The 18,683-nt window shown below is 49.6% G+C and overlaps 8 protein-coding genes across 8 annotated transcripts; 2 read left to right on the forward strand and 6 right to left on the reverse strand.

The window, feature by feature from the left end:
* Nucleotides 1–611: 611 nt before the first annotated feature.
* On the reverse strand, nt 612–2,975 carry FPOAC1_008530 (uncharacterized protein; the record flags this gene model as incomplete). The annotated part of the gene is made up of 4 exons (XM_044852971.1): nt 612–1,066; nt 1,120–2,164; nt 2,216–2,671; nt 2,784–2,975. 4 exons carry the CDS (start codon nt 2,973–2,975, stop codon nt 612–614), a joined length of 2,148 nt encoding a protein of 715 aa, XP_044705641.1.
* Nucleotides 2,976–4,199: 1,224 nt separating this feature from the next.
* FPOAC1_008531 (uncharacterized protein) lies at nt 4,200–4,513 on the reverse strand (the record flags this gene model as incomplete). Its single annotated transcript, XM_044852972.1, has 2 exons — nt 4,200–4,432; nt 4,492–4,513. The coding sequence occupies 2 exons, from the start codon at nt 4,511–4,513 to the stop codon at nt 4,200–4,202; spliced, it is 255 nt and encodes an 84-aa protein (XP_044705642.1).
* Nucleotides 4,514–4,536: 23 nt separating this feature from the next.
* FPOAC1_008532 (uncharacterized protein) lies at nt 4,537–6,390 on the reverse strand (the record flags this gene model as incomplete). The annotated part of the gene is made up of 4 exons (XM_044852973.1): nt 4,537–4,795; nt 4,849–5,328; nt 5,374–5,682; nt 5,732–6,390. 4 exons carry the CDS (start codon nt 6,388–6,390, stop codon nt 4,537–4,539), a joined length of 1,707 nt encoding a protein of 568 aa, XP_044705643.1.
* Nucleotides 6,391–6,971: 581 nt separating this feature from the next.
* Nucleotides 6,972–8,149, reverse strand: FPOAC1_008533 (uncharacterized protein; the record flags this gene model as incomplete). The annotated part of the gene is made up of 2 exons (XM_044852974.1): nt 6,972–7,365; nt 7,416–8,149. 2 exons carry the CDS (start codon nt 8,147–8,149, stop codon nt 6,972–6,974), a joined length of 1,128 nt encoding a protein of 375 aa, XP_044705644.1.
* Nucleotides 8,150–9,988: 1,839 nt separating this feature from the next.
* On the forward strand, nt 9,989–12,523 carry FPOAC1_008534 (uncharacterized protein; the record flags this gene model as incomplete). The annotated part of the gene is made up of 5 exons (XM_044852975.1): nt 9,989–10,105; nt 10,166–10,193; nt 10,248–10,408; nt 10,467–11,716; nt 11,767–12,523. The coding sequence occupies 5 exons, from the start codon at nt 9,989–9,991 to the stop codon at nt 12,521–12,523; spliced, it is 2,313 nt and encodes a 770-aa protein (XP_044705645.1).
* Nucleotides 12,524–13,001: 478 nt separating this feature from the next.
* Nucleotides 13,002–15,005, reverse strand: FPOAC1_008535 (uncharacterized protein; the record flags this gene model as incomplete). The annotated part of the gene is made up of 3 exons (XM_044852976.1): nt 13,002–14,143; nt 14,201–14,786; nt 14,841–15,005. The coding sequence occupies 3 exons, from the start codon at nt 15,003–15,005 to the stop codon at nt 13,002–13,004; spliced, it is 1,893 nt and encodes a 630-aa protein (XP_044705646.1).
* Nucleotides 15,006–15,786: 781 nt separating this feature from the next.
* Nucleotides 15,787–17,269, forward strand: FPOAC1_008536 (uncharacterized protein; the record flags this gene model as incomplete). Its single annotated transcript, XM_044852977.1, has 2 exons — nt 15,787–16,615; nt 16,674–17,269. 2 exons carry the CDS (start codon nt 15,787–15,789, stop codon nt 17,267–17,269), a joined length of 1,425 nt encoding a protein of 474 aa, XP_044705647.1.
* Nucleotides 17,270–17,417: 148 nt separating this feature from the next.
* Nucleotides 17,418–18,650, reverse strand: FPOAC1_008537 (uncharacterized protein; the record flags this gene model as incomplete). Its single annotated transcript, XM_044852978.1, has 4 exons — nt 17,418–17,690; nt 17,746–17,944; nt 17,999–18,438; nt 18,495–18,650. 4 exons carry the CDS (start codon nt 18,648–18,650, stop codon nt 17,418–17,420), a joined length of 1,068 nt encoding a protein of 355 aa, XP_044705648.1.
* Between the last annotated feature and the right edge of the window lie 33 nt (nt 18,651–18,683).

Genomic DNA, 18,683 nt, shown 5'->3' on the forward strand with positions numbered 1-18,683 from the left:
CTTCGCCTCTCTCTCCTGCCGAAGGCAGTGTGTATCCCAGGACGTTTCCCACGACTTGTCGTAACCCCCATAGTAGTAGTGTTCCCCGAAGACTGACCTCTTCCTCAAGCGCCAAGAACACCCTTGTACTGTTTTTCCTAGTTTCCCCAGAACGGAAAAGAAAAATAAATCGCAAAGAAACAAACCCATATGCGTAGGATAGATCACCGTTCAATCTCCAGAAGGGAAATGTGACTGCATATGGTGTATCCTTTTCCATGAATGAAAACCCAATTGCCGTTGTGCATGCAGAAAATGCGGCATGTGTAAAGAAAACAAATACCCGTAGTATCAAATAACAAAACGCCTAATCGCCCGATTGATATGGGCGGCTATATCTGAGATGTGTCGACTGGAGGAGATGTGTCGACTGGAGGAGATGTTCCTTCTCTGGGTGTCAACGTGTTGTCGCAACGTGAATTCGTGGTCAAAATTAGAATGACATAATGGCACATGTTGGTTTGGTACCATACTCGTCATAGTCTCGCTGCCTTGTAGAAGAATGTATTTCTCCTCTCCTCATACGTTGTCCCAATGAACTAACGGCAGCGAGGACAACTGTTGCCATTTATTTATCGCATGCAGACGACATCAGCTACACAGACCGAGTGTGCAGAGATGTTTGAGCCAGTGTCGTTGCGGCAAGTCACAACAGGGGTGGTGACAAGGGCGACACGCCAATGCTCAGCCTGAAGATCCTGGGGATCGTAATCGGGCCAGATTGGCAGCATGGACTGGGAAGAGTAGCGGCTCCCAATCTCGGGAAAGCGGAAGTCAAAGGTTAGTCGGCTGCTGAGGACGCGGCTTGACAAAGCCCAAGCGGCTGAAGCGACACTCTCCAGTTCCTTGTAGATAGTCTCAGGGTCGGCTTCAGGGTTGAGGAGAGGCTCGATCATGTTGAGAATGACATCCGAGATCTCCTGGCAGCGGACCTTGCTGAACTCCTGGTACGAATCCAGCTTGAGGATGGAATCAATGATGCTTGCCTGGCGATCAAGGAACTGCTGACGGCGAGTAGCTGGCTGACCTACAAGTTTGTTAGCCCCCAGATTGTTGATATACACAACACCAGCAACATACCTTGAGTTCGTTCAAGATCCTTCTCAACCTCAATAAGGCCGTGGGTAGCACCAGTCTCTGCACCCATCCAGGCACGAGGAACCCAAACGCGGTTGACAATGTAGTCGATAACGACACGAGTGACCAAGCAGGATTTCGCGCTAGTTTCCTTGAGGTGGTAGTCAAGGTAGGAAACGGCCTCATGCTCAGAAAGAGGATGGTAGGTTGCCAAGAGGACAGTCCACAGACGAGTGGTGGAGAGATCCATAGGGTTGACAAAAGTAGCCTGGTTAGCATGACGGGCAACAAAACCGCGGATGGATGTATAGAGTTCAGTGAATTGGTCGTGCCAAGCGTGGATAGTCATATCAGTGATATGGATAGGAGGTCCAGGGAAAGGAGGCCGAGTAGTCAGCGCACCAGACGGGCCTTCGTAGTCAGGAACAGGGACAGGATCACGGAATCGGCTGTACTTGTTACGCCCGCCCGAGGGAGTAGGGGGATAGTATTGTCGAGGTTGACTATGTCCTCCATTGCTGGGAGATGTGACATTCTTGTCAGGATTTCCGTAGGACCGGGGGAAAAACTCGGGAGCATTGGGACGATAACTGCCGTTGGCGAAGCTGCGACGGGGAGCGTTGCGTCCATAGATGGATTGAGGACCAGTACCGCTTGAAGAAGGGGTTCCAAATCGAGACTGAGGCTGCGAAGGGGTAGGAGGTCTCCACTGGCTGAATCGACGCTCGTTTGGTGCAGTTGATGTCGGACGAGAAGGACCAGGCACAATGTGCGACCCAAAGCGTGCAGCAGACGGAGGACGCTGGGAGTGAACAGCAACAGCGACTTCGCTGGGACCAGAGGGCTTGCTATCACGCGAGTTGGTCTCCTCGTCGCTGCCAAAGCGGCGCGACGTGAGGCTCTTCTGGACTGCGTCTTTGTCAGAGCAAGACTCGGTGATGGTATCAACAGCACGAGCCACCGACTCAGGGCTCGGGTTCTTCATGAGCCAAAGGGATCGACGAGAATTGACCTGTTCCTCAAGGTGCTGGATTGATTCCCCGAGTTGCTGGAGAAGTTAGCCATTTGATTCTGTAGCAATTTGAAACCAGTTGCTTACCTTGATCAAGATGTCGCGATCGGGAGACGACTTGGCATCATCAGAACTGGCGTCGTTGCCCTTCCCTTTGAGCGAGTTGATTTCGCGGGAGAGCTTTTGGAGTTCTTCCATGACCTTGGCGACCTCGGCTTCGGCCTCTTGACGCTTGCTCTTCTCATTTGCGAGGTCGGCACGAATGGTGCTCAGGGTATGAGCCTGATCATCGGCCTCTGCCTTGGCAAGATTGGCCTCGATACTCATGCGCGCGATCGCCTTGTCAGTATCTTCCTGGTCAAGAGTCAAATTCATGAGCGCGTCGACGAGCTGGCTCGTTTCGGTGCTGACAATCTGCCCGACTTCCTGGAGTTGACCGATGATCTCGTTGGACTCCTTGGAAGAGACACCAGGCATGCGGCGCAGAGAGGTTTGGATTTTGACAAGAATCTCCTGAGACTGGCGAGACTTTTCAAAAGCAGGCTACGGAAAAAGGAATAAGTCAGTGTTTTGGTCGGGAGTGGGCGCAGCGTCTCGGCGGAAGACAACAAGTAGGGGCGCGGAGTAGACAACGCCCAAGGAATTGATGACTTACGTGGTTATTGGTCATCTGCTTGATTCTCTCGGATCGAGCAGCTCCCGCAAGGGGAGTCGAGAAGTTGATGCTCAACATGGTGTTGGTAGGCTTGGTATCGTGACTCTCGCTGCCGGAAGACCACCTCGATGCGAATTGACTTTGCGAGAAATAGCTACCGGTAGAAGATGCGATGCTCTCGTGTGTCATCATATACAGAGCGAAGCCTCGTGATGATAATGGAAAATCGCAGTTTGGGGAGAGGTGAGAGTGGTAGGAAGAATTAGGGCAGGGAGGGTATGTAGGTGTTGCGAAAAGAGCAAAACAAACACTAAAAACAACCCCGAGACAAAACTTTTGGTATAATTCTTGCTCTGTGTTTGCACTGGCTCGGGTCGAATACCTATTTGCTTGCCAACCGCACGAAAAATGGTAAAAAAGAAAGGAAAAGATGCTCCTAAACGCTCCTGTTGAAAGATATCGAAATGCGTTTACGTAGCAACCACAAATGAGCAAAGAATGATTTGAGAGGTAGCTGAGGAGATCAAGAGATAAGGCAGAAGGGTGAAACATATTCTCCTACTCGATTAGCGAGGTAGAAGCTGCTGACGGGAACCATTCGGCCAGCTGCCTCGCACTGGCAAGCAGCCGACAAACCGATGTGACTCCCACTTGCACACCCTCACATCAATCAAGCCCCAATTAATGAACGATGAATACCTCTAGGTACTTCACCTAGACAGGCGAATAGTAGGTCATTGATATAAAGTCCTGCCAGAGTTGGAAACGAGAAAAAAGGGTACCTGAATGGTGAGTGTACTCTCGAAATATGACAAGTTCAGGAGTTGATTCATTTCCCATAAGTAACAGCGATGAAGCAGCTAGATGAGCTGAACCAAAGATTGAGAAGAAAGAGAACAACAGGGGCCTCCGTATTCGCCACTAAATGATAACAAGAAATACAAATCAATCTGTAGCAATACAAAGTTGCGATGCATGATGACATTTCACTCTCATCGTGTATCTAACTAACATGGCATAAGTATATTGTATTCTACTCAAAAATCTTGGAAGGCAATCCAATAAACAACATCAACATTTGAGACCGATATCCTGTAAAGGGCGTACGGCTGATCACAAGCTCGAAACCAACGGGTATGAGCACAGTTGTGCTTGACAGACCTGAGCGTAATTAGCAACGTGAAGAATAAGTTTCATGACGTTCCCTACCTCTCAATCATCAAACATAGTCACAGAAAGGCGATTACTACTTTCAACATATTCTATATTTGGAACAAACTATTCATATAATAAACAAAGGCGCAGGTCTGGGGTGCTGCCCCTTGGTTCAAGGGGAAGGGCCATCCTAGGGTACAAGACATCAGTATTGGTCCTTGCGACTGAACGAGTGCTGAACCTGGAGATCGATAATTGATCCTAATAGGGGCGCGTGCGCGTCGAGTCTTCCAGACGAGGTCGGCCGGGACTAAGGGACGAATAACCTGCGACACCGTGATGGTTAAAAAGATATGCGATGCTGAATTTTGGGAACCTTGATGCATGTAATGCGAGTCGTGAAAAGTTTGGCGGTGATGGCGAATGTATCGCGCCGAAACGTGTGTGAGAGCGACGACAACGGGGAATTTCTGAAAGAAGCGGAGACTTCAAGTCTGTTGATGACCAAACTCTTAGTGATGCTCTTCAGCCAGTTCATGTGGACTCTGCTAACCTGCGAGAGTCCTAGAGAGCATTGTTGACAAGCCAAACATTAGCTTTAAATTGCCCGGGTACGAGAGAACAAACTGCTGTAGACGGCATCTACAACAGGTGACGCGTCGATCATTCGTCCGCCGAAGTATCGGCCGTTGAGGCCCTTGATGGCATTTTCGCCGCCCTGGACTTTGTCAAATTTGAGATAGATGTCACCCTTGGAGTTCGGATCAACCGAGATGTGAACGACATGTCCATATTTACTCTCGGCTTCTTGACGAACATCGTCCTCAAGCTCCTTGACCCAGTCGGTGCCTTCTTCTCTGCAAATTGTTAGCAACTGTCAAGCACAATCATAATATGGGTTGCAACGTACTCTTCGGGGTCGAACATGTTATGCAAAACCACGCAGCGACTAGCCATGTTGACATTAACAGGCAATGGCTTCGTCTCAGTCTTGGGCTTGAGGACTTGTCGTTCTTCGTGGCCATTGGTGGTGGCGGAATCATCTGTTCTGGCAAGCTTCCTCATCAATGCATCGCGACTATAGTTATTAAAATTGACACCAGCAACATCGGTATCATCGAGAGCACTAGCACCTCCTGTCTTCTCGTTATCTCGACCACCGGCTCGGTCGAAAGTAGAGTTTTGAGGACCACGTCCGCCAGAACCAGAGAACGCAGAGCCCTGGAAGTTAGGGTTTTGCTGGTTCTGACCGGAAAATCTCTGCAACATGTTGGCAGTACTCTCAGGGGTAAACTTATCGTTTCCGAGTCCAACACGAATAGGACGTCCGGCCAAGTCAAAGCCATTCATCTTCTCCAGTGCCTCTCGTGCCTGGCCAGCATCACGGAACCTTATCAAGTTAGCGACTGATATGATTCAAAAGAGGTATACTCACTGGACAAAGCCATAGCCACGGCTGCGGCCATTCTCATCTTTTTGGAGCTGCACGAACTCGAGCTCGCCGAAGGGTTCAAAGACGGCCTGCAAGTCTTGTTCGGTAACGTTGAAATGGATGTTGCCGACGTAAAGACGGTGGAATGGAATAGAATTGGGGTGAGGACCTGAAGCTTCAGGGTTTCGTGCTTGTCGGTTCTTCTCGGCTTCTGTCACTTGCACAATGACGGGGATACCTAGGAGTTTTTGCCCAGTAAGTTGAAGTGCTTGGGTAACAGATTCCTCGTTCTTGAATTCGACATAACCGACTCTATCGTTTGTTAGCAGCTGTTCTCGTTGATGGATGTGAGTTGTCTTACCCCTTGGATCTTTGGCTGATACGGTCTTTGACAATTTGGGCCTCGTTGACAGGTCCAACTTTTTCGAAGAATTCCTTCAGCTCACGCGTGCGGAGACGAGCAGCAAGCTGCTGGACAAACACAGTACGGCGATCTCGTTCGTCCTCGGTAAGCTGCGGGTTGCCTTCTTCGCGCTTTGTTTCCCGACGGTCGTCATCTCGACCACGCCCAAAGTCCCGGTTGCGTCGGTCGCCACGATCTCTTCGTTCACGAGGCTCCCGGTCATCGCGAGGTCGATAATGGCGGTAAGGGGAACGAGATCGTGAACGTGAGCGTCGTCCACCACGGTAGTAATCACCGTCCCTGTTTCGGCGCGTGTGACGGCGATCACTGTCGCGGCTGCGGCTTCTTCTCCTACTTTTGTGGCTCCCAGCATCGCTTCGAGGTGTTCCTACGTCGGGGGTGCCTTTGCGGCTTCGATTTTGGCTGTCTCTACGGTCTCGGCGTCGACCATGGTCACGGTCGCGATGTCGGCTTCCATCTCGATCACGGCCACCACGATCGCGTTCTCTTCGCTCAGGCTCATCCCTTGTTCTATCATCTATAGGGCTCTTAGTCTTGTGCTCGGCGGTGTCCTTCGCGGTGGCGTCAAGGAGTGCTTCCACATCCAAGGTAGCCATGATGTCTGCGTGTTAGATTTATCAATGGGCGTCTGCTGAATTTGTGACTTGTAACGTGATCTAATATCAGCAGATATCTTTATACAGCTTCCTGGTGTGTAAATCGATATTTGCTTTGGTTAGATGAGAGGTTTGTTGAAAGAAGGTTGCCTTGAAAAGTCCTGATGGGTCAAGCTTTTGGCTAGACGTACCACGTCCAAACAGTCTCAGGTGCACGTGACATGACACGTGGCGAGTGCCTGGGTCTAGGTAGATGCGTATTTTGCTCTCGTCACGTAGTGATAAGTGAACGGACAATGAGAGCACAGGAGGTTGATTTTTATACAAGATATATTATTAAAAAGCGACTCTGTCCAAAGAAGAATGTCAGGCGTACCAGTCCCAACCATTAAAACTAGGTATTTATGCTGATTCGATCCATTAATGCCAAGGCCCACCATGTTCATTACCATCCATTAATCATGACTGCTCCGTACAACCCAGTGTGCGCCAAGCACTTGATAGCAAGACATATATACAGTGTGCCGGCTTGGATTTACAACATGCACGCCAGGCAGAAAATTGCGCGCATTATAGTGAGCTTATTTTGTCTTCTTGGTGTCGTAAATAAGCTCAGTGCCGAAAATGGTGTCCCAGAATCTACTGGTGACGCCGAAACCAAGCTCGTAGTCGAGAAAGTGATGAGCAAGATGGTACTTCTTGAGGTCCTTGTACCACAGAGGCAAGTCTTGGTGGTGAAGGAAGTAGTGCGTCAGATCGTAGCAGACATATCCAAAGACGCCTCCACAGTAGGCTGCTACAGCAGCATACCAGTTGTGGCAAAGGATGCTGTGAGCCACCCACCAGAAAGGAGCAGCCAGAGCAGCGAAGAGAGTGGGTGGCATAACAAGACGGTATCTATCCATTGGTAGATAATGGTGGATACCATGGAGGACAAAGTGAAGACATATTCCTACGCGGTTATCAGGCAGGTAACTGGTAGAATTAGTACACAAAGTTCGGTAAGAATGACTGGAGAAACTTACTAGTCAAGGTGGAACAAGAAGCGGTGCAGAACGTATTCAATAATAGTCCAGAAGAAGACACCAAAGACCCAGTAACCAAGAGTGTACAGTTGGTTGTCAAAGCCTTGAGCAGCAACGTTGGTGCCATATGCAATGCATGGCAGCCAAATAAGAGGAACCACATACCAAGCTGTCTTGGAAAGAGGTTCAAGAAAGTTTCCAAACAGCGGTGCGGATTGGCCGCCCTTGTAATGTCTAGGACGATGGACTTGATCCAGGTAGAATTCTTTAGTGAATCCACCGAACCAAAGCTGAGGAAAAAGAGGGCGGTTCAAGTCCAGAAACTTGTTCTTCTTATAGTCCATGTTGTAATCTGTTTCCTTGCTCAAATCCTCCTCGCAGGACATTCCGGTCCGAGGGTGGACTGTGGCATTGGCATCCCCGTTGGACAGTTTCGCATTGCCATTGCCGTTGGCATGTCCGTTGACGGACTTTTCGGATACGAGAAATCCGACTAGGCTCTCATCGAGGATTTCGTAGGCAGAGTCAGAATGTGTGTGCGAATCAGAATCTTTGAGGATCTTTTCAATATCGCGGCCGGCATATTCGAGAACGTATTCGGGACCGCCAGGATGGTCCTCAATGAAATCGGTGATATCGTAGACCTTGTTGCCAATGGTGACATAGCAAGAGTCCCCCGAATTGTGCTCTTCGACCTCAGCACGGGTGAAGGTTGGAAGCGTACGTCCAGGCATCTTATTGAAGCAGCGGTCGGAGGATTAGAGTCGACTCGAGAAGGCGACTGTAAGACCACAGGTGAGGAGGGTGCACGAGCAGGAGTGCTCCTTGTGGACGACCGAGAGAAGAGAAAAAGGATGGAAACCCAAGGAGAGTGTAGGATAAGAAAAAGCGGAAAAAGTTGAAACCTAGAGAAAAGGGTTGAAGGTTTAATTAATATCCAAACCAGACAGTCAAAGGGACGGACCTAGCAAAAGGGCGGCGCGGGCGGCGAGTTAGAGTCGCCGCACAGGGGTCCATCCAGGGGATATTTTTTTAATGAGGATCCCCGTTCCGCGTTAACAACAGAGTGGCGTTACAATGACCACAAAACATGCCACAAGTTCAGGATACAGAACCTGATCTCTAAAGTTAAACAGTTGTAATTTATTTACTAAATTGGCGGTGGACGATTCATTCTCGTGGCCGAGGTAGAAGAACGGGATTTACATTGATACTGTTGGGAACAGTGACTAACACAGAGTTTAATCTTATAAGGGACAGCTAGTTGTTAATGCCATGGGACAATCGAGATTTACACTTCAAAGTTGCACATGAACACCTAACAGCTGAAAACAATGGTGTTCTTGAATTAGTAGCTGGCACATAATATTTGTATCAGCCAGTACCGTTGTCAATGTCAGCAGCATTCAAGTATCGTGTCAGTCGTTGATGCTATGTTTCTCTCCTTGATAATCTGGGGCTAACTAATTTATCGATCAGCCGATCAATGGACTTATCCATGGATGCCGGTAGATCCAGACTTTTGGATATACACATAACATCGGAATTTCAGTGCTCCGTATGCTCCGATCGAGCTTTCTAATGGCAGGGGTTATTCTCCGAGGAAGCCGGATCTCCTTTACAAACAATTGAGCTCCACCAGCATCAGATTTTATAGTGCCTGTAATCTGTTTTCTCTGCAGCAATTTAAAGCATAAAATGTCTATTCACCAGAATCTCAATGAGAGAAAGGAATCTGGTTTGAGATGATGTCTATAGTTATAGCAGAGCTTGCAGCAGGTAATTCGCATTTGTCGACTTACTATGTACACAAGCTACTAGACATATCTATAGAACAATGTAGAGCTCCCTCCCTCTCCTTTTCAGCCAGCCCAAGTAAATTAGTTTTTAATCTTTCATATACACGCATGTATCTGTTCATGTTGATAAGTAAGAGTGTAACTACCAACGACAACATGCTCGCTCTCGTTCCCTCTCACTTCTACATTCACATGTCTCCAACCTATACTATAGAGCGCCAAGGCTTGTTCATGTACCGCCTCAGATTCCATTGCCAAGCCACGAGTTGTGGGTACGGCTTCGCAATCATCTCCAAGAAAGCAATGGGTTTGAGAGGCCTCTCAAGCTGAGATCTGGTAGCTGTTGTGCCCAACACTAACGACCTTTATACCCAATCTACCAATCCAAGCACGAGACAGGGTTTAGTAAATGGTCTTAGTACTAACATACAAGTGCCTGAAAGCAGTCTGACCAGTCCGATGAGCGCCACATGAACATCAAACCTGAGAGCTGACGGATGCTGGAAGTGCCCAGCCACATTAAATCCCGTCATCAGTGTGACCTCGTCCAGATAGGTACACTACTAAGGTATCAACTCACCCTTCCCTTGGCAGATCAAGTTTTTTTTAAACCTCCTCTTGACCTTTTCTGATACCATTACTTCAACCTTTTTTCTTCCACCTCGTCCACGTACTATACTTTGGATAAGCTTTTTCACCTACTACCTTATATACTACCTCTTATCGTGTACTCCCTGCTGTAACCCCGCCATAGGGCTGCGTCGCTAATTCGCCATGCCGTCATTTTCCATGCCGCGGGGCTCATGGCTGCTGCTGATCGCAGTTTGCCTGATTCTCCTTCCTGGCAAAGCTGAGGCTTTTGGTGCTGGAAATATCCCCTCAATTGCTCAAGTTAGTTACGAGATTCGTAGATACAAGGCTCACCCAGACCTTCTATTAACATGCGCATAGGTCGAGGGTCACAACTGGCGTCATGGAGGTAAGCTGCCCCTCCATCAATTCCGTCGCATTCTGTTGCTCACCTAATATCTAGACATTGAGGATATGCTCGAAACCATCGCGTTTCTTCATGGAAAGAAATGGTCCTCCATGCTGATCAAGCGTGTCTACTTTGGAAACTGGTTGCGCGACTACTCCCAAGCCGTTGATATCGGTAGTTTAAAGGGCGTCAATGCCGAGACAATCCGCGTTCTGGTATAAATTTACTGCTTCATTACCCCATGCGATTCACAGTGCTTACTGGCATTAATAGGTTTGGGTTCTTTCGTTTATGGCTCACGGTTACGCCACTGGCGAATTCGAGGTCACCGCAGATAGACTCGGTGTCTATCGTCCAGAGGAACATATCGACAATCCTCTCGGCTATGGAGATGGACTTGATGCACGCACTTTTGACAAACGATTGCGAGGTCCAGTCGAGCCGGTAGAAACCGAAATAGATCCTCGCACGGGTATGAAAAACTATATCGCCAACGAACATGGTGGCTGGGCGACCAGTGCAGCCTACCTGCGATACAGTTTGGCCCGAAGCATTCACTATGGCCGTCTTTACACCAGCGGCTCAAGCAAAGGAAACGAGGACGACCTTTGCGAGGCGTTGAGATGCCTGGGGCAATCATTGCACACTTTGGAAGATTTTAGTGCCCACAGCAACTACTGTGAGCTTGCCCTTCGTGAGCTTGGATATCACTCTGTGTTCCCACACTGCGGTGCGCATACCGAGATTAAGCTTCACGGTAAGCGAGTATACCCCCTTGTGACTGGTACTTTTGGAGCCGTCGATTTTCTACACTCCGTTATTGGAGAAGCTTCGGACCACTTCACTCAGTCTGAAGTCGACGAGGTTGACGTTGCCCTCAAAAACGCCGAGGGAGGATCTGCCAACCGATCCAGTGGTGGTGGCGAACGCTCACTCCTTGGAAGTTTCCTTGGAATCAAGTCTACGCCTGGTGACTTTATCGGTCTGGTATCGAAACTCCCTGGTGTTGGTGATGGATTCGCCTCTCAGGCTAGGGACCTCAAGGCCAGCTCCGAGGCTCAAGAGCAGCGTAACCGAAGCTATCAGCAGAGCCGCGGTGATTTGACTCGCGATAGCGCCAACCAAGTCCCTGGTATGAGCCCTGACTTCGACCCCGTTGAAACCGCACGCAAGATTTACCCTATCCTTGAGTTCCGTGACAAGATCGTCAAAGCCATCAGCCGTGGTATTTCCAAGGTCCCTGGACTGGAGAAGCTTCTTGAGAAGATCAGTGAGACTCTTACTGCTTTCATCTTGGGCCTTCTCGCCCCCTTCATCCGACCCATCATCCAACAGGTGTCGAAGGTCCTCAAGGACGGTTCGTCCAGTGTCATTACTGCCAGCGCCAAGTCTCAGTATGAGCCTTGGGACAACCCTTCATGCTCCGATCCTACTCACTCCATGTTGTCCAAGGATCATTTCACAAACATCCTCAACTCATGTGCTGGTCGCATTGCCGCCACCATTCTACAATACACAGTCCCGTAAGTTGACACCTGGAAGCAAATATTCAATTATTAACTAAAATCCACAGGCGAGTTTTGTATGCATGGGAGAACACTGGTGTTTCCGTGGATGAGGTTGTCGATGATGTCCTCCGAGCATTCCACCATCCTGCTGCTCGCGACGACCATGTCGAAATTCAGCGAGATATGTTCAAGACCATGAAAAACTGGGCTGATGAGCACCCTCGTCGCCATGAGCTTGCCCACCTTCTCTCTTCCGAGTCTGTCAGGAACCACAAGAACCACATCCTTAACCAGGTCTCAGGCTCAAGCCGCAGTGTCGGTGGTGGTGGCTGTAACCATGGCACATTCGGCGACATGGCCAATGCAGGACATGGTAAGGTTGCAGGTTCCTTGTGGTCTCAAGTCAAGACTCGCGACCTTGACTCTATGGAGGGTAAAGATGGAAATCCAGCGACAGGATACATGTCCAACTCGCCTGCCCCGCCTAGCCAGACCTCGTTCGAATATGGACAGAACCCCAACTACGCAGGATCAAACTCTGGGTACTCCCAGCAAGGTGGCTACAACGCTCCCCCACCGCAACAATCATACGGCGGTGGCTATGGCGGACCTCCTCAGCCTCAGTACGGAGCTCCTCCCCCAGGACATTATGGTGGTCCCCAATATGGAGCGCCTCCTCCTCAGCAATATGGAGGTCCGGGTTATGGAGCACCCCCTCCTCAGTACCCTCCATACGGCCAGCCAGGCTACGGCGGACCTCCTCCTGGCAACCAGCCTCCTCCTGGCTGGGGACAGTATCCCGGCTCACGTCACGGTTACTAAAGGAGACATGATGGTAAATAAGGGCGTGCTATATATATGAGACCACGGAACTACTGGTATTGGATAAAAATCCTGAGGATTGGCCAAGGACAATGGCTGGAATGGATGTGTAACGGCCGCTTTGATACTGGATACCCAGGAGGGAAAGGGAAAGGTAACAGACTTAGACTAGTCAAGACGTATTTTATTCTTCGATGATAAGGAACTATCGCACATGCTTGTCAATACAGCGCTACATATGCCACAGCCTCGACTGTGGTCTCAGTGCGGATGACCCCCTTAGCGCATGCTATGTCGCTGTCTGTTACTCCAGAGAACTCCTGATTCCATGCAATACAAATACCACCAAAAGCAATAGTAGAGTGTTCCTAGTATAAAAACATGAACAACTGTCTTCCCTCCAGATCGTTCCACTTTCAAGGCTCCAGCATCCTTTATCCAAGTAATATCAGTCTGATCACTTGATAGTTCAAGTCAATCACCTCTTCCCTCGTCGTGGATCTTGAGCTTCTGCAATGCGGGCATCACGGACCTCCTTGGTCCCAAGACTTCCCAGTCCACCTTCAGATCGACGCTCCCAGCCGCCCAGGCGTACCACTTGGCATGTCGCATTATCGCCGTCGGAGGAAACTTCGGTGGCATACTTGACGATGTTACGAGCGCCATCCTCAGGCGTGCGAGCCTCTTTAACAACGTCGACGATCTCCTGATCGCTAAGAGTTCCTGAAATACCATCCGTCATTAGGACAAGGAAAGAGTATTGTGCAGGGCCCATCTCAACCCGCGTAAGCTCTGGTTCAGCCGAGACACCAATGCGCTTGCTTTTCATATCTCCGAAAGCGCGACTATTGGCCAAGCCGGCAATGCGTTCCTCGCCGAAACTATCGCCAGAAACCATTGATCCAGCAGGTGCATATCGTCGTAACCGTCGACTCTCGGTCGGGCTACTGGGATGGTGATCGGATGTCAAAGGCTGAGCTAAGCCAGTAGCGGTGTCGCAAAGAAGTATACGGCTATCTCCAACATGCGCGCAAAGTAACGTGCTCTGGGCTGCTGGATGCCAAAAGGGGGCGGGCGTTGGTGTAGAAATGAGGGCTATCGAGGCCGTAGAACCTCCTTTGAATCTTGCCGGACCTCCTATGCCATGACCAGAGGGCGTAGACGGGTGGCCAAAGACCTCGTCGTTGTTGACAGGGGTATCATCGGATCCTTTCGCATCTTCGGGGTCGACCTTTCGTGCTTGGGCTGATACAAAATCCAGATCCGCACGTAAGAAGGCATACGCAAGCACCGATTCGATCGTAATCTTGCGTCCTTCTACAGCGAATTCATCTCGTGAGAGAACAAAGTGTTCGGGGTGAAAGCGCCTGAAGTAACCGCCGACAGTGTCTCTGTATTCCTTGACCAAGTTCTTCTCCATACGTATTGCTTTTGCAAGGTCTGAGACTTCGGCGGGCGGTGATGTTGCACTGTGTATTCGCTCTCCATGCACTGGCTTTTCAGAGATAGCACCGCTGTTTGTATCAGGTACATTCATTTCGTGCCTGACCTCTTCCGGTCCTTTCATGTGGACTGCATCAAGAGCCTCGCGTTTCGTCGAGGGAGTACTCTCAGGTTGCCCTGACTGAGATGTGCGAGCCTGTTTATGTTTGTGATCATGGTGATGACTGTGTATACCTTCACGACTTGGTTTTTTCTTGCGCAAACTGCTCTGAAGCCCGAATTCTTCCGATGCCTTCTCAATATACCCTGGCAACTCATCGCGGATAAAATCAGCACATTCGCTACCACCATGTCCGTCAAAAACACCAAAGTAAAATATCTGAGGGTCTCCCCAAGCGCTGTCCGCAGCTGTAGCCTCTCCTGGGTTGTGCTTTACGCTCCTGGGTGCCCTCTTGGCAAAGGCTGGAAGGCTGATTGTGCCAGCCTGTTCTCGATCTTCGTTATAGGGACGGCTTCCCCGATCTGTCGCGACTCCCAGATGATGTTTTGCCCTCCGCATTGGAATTCGTACTACAGTCAAATCTCGGGTTGACGGGATGTAAGGCGGGGCGACAGCGGGGACAGGCCCAGCACTTGGAGTGTGAGGGGTTGCAGCATCGCGAGGGAGCTTGTGGCCGGGTCCTATCGAACGAGAATCGGGATGAACGGAAGACGAAGGCAGATGTGTCACAAAGTAAGTATGAAACTCTCTTCGATTATGTGTTTCGAGTGTCGACAGAGATAATTGGCTGGGCTGCGACTTCGGACGTGTAAGCCGAGACTGTCGCGATTTGTCGGACCAGCTCGCGCATGTTGAATACTTTGTCGAACATACGGGTCGGCGCAGACAGCCAAAAGTATTTAATGTCCCATATTGCGCGTCGCTTCGCTGGTGGGAACCGAGACGGTTCGGGGTCACTGAAGGTCGAGCTGTGATCCTAAGGAGCTGAACTGCAGGGGCAAGTGTTGAATCGACAGCGGCGCGAGTGAACGGTGCCATTGTCAAGTGGTGAATGTGTATATGGTTTTGTTCGCCAGTCCTCACTCATCAGCGTCCCTTGAAGAACTGGAGCGCTGTGCAGGCTAAAGTCTGCAATGCCATCGGGCGAGTTATCGAGGGTTGTGTGGGTTGTCGGAGTATAGTTGTTGCCAGTCGCTCGTCGAGACAAAACGCACGAAGCTTTGAAGTTTATTTTCGAATGGGGGGCAGACGAGATGATAGAGAGTTTATTTGTGTGAATAACGTGCCCTTGTGAGTGAACAACGCCATCAATGTGGGTGAAGGACAGAGGATCCAGGTCTGCCCTGTTGGTGGTCGGAAAGTGACGATGGATGTTGGATGGACATGATTTCCCAGGTGGATCTGCCAAAGCCGGGTTCTCTTAGACGAAACCTGGCCAATCAAGCAATGGGAAGACCAGTCTTTAGGCTGCACCACGAGAATTTGGCGGGGAACCCATCGGGAGTCAGGGGCGGGAAGCCTCGTGTAACCGCTAAAATTAACGACTGAAGCCCCTGGACCGCCCCGGGAACGTAGGTCACAACCAAGCCCGTGGCGGGGTCTGCCAGGGATATCAATTCGGAAAAAGGTACGTACTCGTTTGAACGTCATCCCACCTGCAACCTATGAGATGGGAGCTTGAGATCTTATCGTCTTCCCTATGAAAAGACTTTTACTCAACTGAGATCCTATCGTTCTACTCTCGGCAACCTGCCTATTCACAATTGGGCCTCTACACAGGCTGATATCTCCATGTCGAATAACACCAAATACCTAGCAAATGGGCGAGTCTGGGACTGCAGCATCCGCCGAGGCGGACGGGTCAGAGGCTTCTAAGAAAGATCTGCCTCCCGTGGTAGAAATAGATGCTTCTGGTGATATTGTCTTGGATGTAACCTTTGAGACTTCTGCCAGCACTCTCAACAAAACTCGCAAAGTTGAGCTTGCTGCCAGTAGGAAAGCTGGTACTCAGCCCCCTGACCGCTCAACTCTGAAGTCAAAGGTCCGGGTGGGATATCGAGTCAATTTGGCGGCTCTAAAGAAGCACTCAAAGTACTTCTCAAATCTTCTATCCAATTCTCAATTTAGAGAAGCCAAGCTGATCTCAGATGTACACGAAAAGCTCGCCCAACTGAAGATCAACGCAAACGAGGCCGATGTCCAGGACCTACCCTGGATTCCAATCACCGACGATGATGACGCAACTAAAGCTGCTGGACGTGAGAACACCATGGAAGATATACTCAATATCATACACCAGAGGCCTACAAAAACGTCTCGTGGCACCATGCCATACATCACTACTCTGGCAATCGTTGCCGATCGCTTCGATTGTGTAGCGGCAGTAGCTCGGGTTTTGAACACAGACCTCAAGTTTAGGTGGCCATTGACGTCGAACAAACCCCTAAGAAATGAGGATGGACGACCTACAGAGACAGAGCAAGTGTTGCGCCAAAAGATTCTGGTCGCATGGCTACTAGGACAACCCATGCGTCTACAACAATCAACCCGAGAAATTATCATGAGAGGATCAAGTCTTTGGAGCGAGTTTCATGATCAGGATACCACTATGACGGCTGCGTGGTGGAATCTACCAGATGGTTTAGAGGGTGAGTAAAACCCTTAGCGTTGAACTGCGAATATTAGCAGGGGCTGACTATTGTGTAGAGGAGCTTCGACATCGGCGTGAGTGTATTCTCAACACCGTTTCTTCCGTCCAACGTCACTTCCTCGCTCTGTTCTCCTCTCGCGAGAGGCAATGCAAACTAGGATATGACTCGAGTGCGGCATGCGACTCTTATCAGCTTGGACAAATGCTCAAGTTTTTTGTGAACAAAAATCTGCTGTTTCTCGTGGATTATAGTCCGGCGTCTTTGAATATGGTGCCAGACACTGCCATGATTGAGATCGAGGAACTATTATCTACACTTCAGCAGTGTCCGAGTTACCAAGTTGATAAACATCATACAAACTGTGGTTTACGAACACGCCTGGAACCAATCTTGATTTACATGCGGTCCATGCTTTCAGCAAACGTCATCGCGATCCCTTATGCCGACTGGAAGAGGCGACCGACTGAGATCTCGTGGCTCGCCGAAAAGGAGCATGGAGCCGATGACAGAGACAGTGCACCCAAGAAGTTTCAGTTTACACGAGCTATTGCGAACGATCAGAGGCTACGTTACGAGGGAGCTCTTTATGTTGATAAAATGGCAAAGGCTATGTTTTTGGCAGATGAATGGGACTGGACACCTGAGAGCTGAGCAGATAGGATGAGACTGGCATATTAGACTTTGTTAAATTGGATGTAGACTAACATAAACTTGTAACACCGCTGTAAAGCGGATGAAATTGCACAGAGTCTTCCATCAGGATAAGCCTAGTCTTTGCCTATACTTCGTCTCATAGGGATTATGCTGTTGTGGTCTTTTCATTGGGGACGTTGCTTGGAGAAGAGGCCGCTTGACTCTCGGCATCATCAACAGCGTTGGCATGAGCCTTTGCCTTTCCGAACGGATACCTGCCATGTGTCTCTTTGAAGCGCATGATAATGAAGCCGGTCATGACACAAATCCAGTATAGGTTGTAAGAAATAACAGAGCCGTATGTAGCCGAATTTGTCCAACCCAAAATAGCGTTGAAGATGCCCCAGCCATTCTGAATCTGATCGGTAGAGGTACAACACTGAAGACTATCAGAACATTGAAAAGATGAACTCGATAATCAAACGATGACTTACATTAACATGCCAAACACTCTGGTCAATATCGTAAGAGCCAGGTCCGTTACCGAACTCGTCTGCTTCACCACCGACATACTCGTTCCATTTGGCCATCTCGAAGCTCCATACAGCCCTAGAGAAGAGGCCTGCACCAACGAGGTACAAGAGACAGGTGGAGAGAACAAGGAAGAACTGGAGTTTGGTACTCGCGCCACCCCTATAACTATAGTCAGCATTGGAAGAGCCATGTGCCTGCAAGGGGAAGTATTACTTGTACAAGAGGTAACCGACACAGCAGCCGGCGAAGAGACCGACAACAGTAGGTAAAGGAATGGACTTGGCCGAAGCTGAGAAAGATACTCCAGCAACGAAGACAACGGCCTCAATGCCCTCTCGGAGGACTGTGACAAAAGGTAGGACAAACATGGCGTATCTCTCAACAAACTGCTTAAACCAGCCCTTACTCCCAGTTTTGATTGGGGACTCGATAGCTTTTGCCAACTTGACGCGCCACTTGGACTGCATCTTGCCGATACGGAGAAGAGCAGCGCCCATGACAGAAATAATGAGGGAAGCGAATAGGCTGAATGCCCCCTCATAGTAGTATTCGTGCTTATCCCAGGAGTTGCTTCCGACGGTATAGAAGACGCCGATGAGAGCGGCGGCAACGACCATGCAGATAGAGAAGCCAATGCCCGTCCCGAGCCAAACCTAGAAAGACAAGTCAGTATTTTTTAAAGTGAGCATTGGCGGTTCTGTGTATTTACCTGACGTTTCAGTTGCTTGTATACTTTGATATCACCATTGGGCCCGTCGAGCGTTTGCTTGAGGAAGGCAAGGAGGACGGACACGATGATGACTGTCTCGAGAGTCTCTCGAAAGACGACGAGGAAGACGGGAACCGCAAAGACATCAACCGCCATAGTGGATGTCGGTCAATGTGAAGATGCTCAGCC

Source organism: Fusarium poae, chromosome 3 (genome assembly GCF_019609905.1).
Source record: "Fusarium poae strain DAOMC 252244 chromosome 3, whole genome shotgun sequence".
NCBI classification, from domain to species: Eukaryota; Fungi; Ascomycota; class Sordariomycetes; order Hypocreales; family Nectriaceae; genus Fusarium; species Fusarium poae.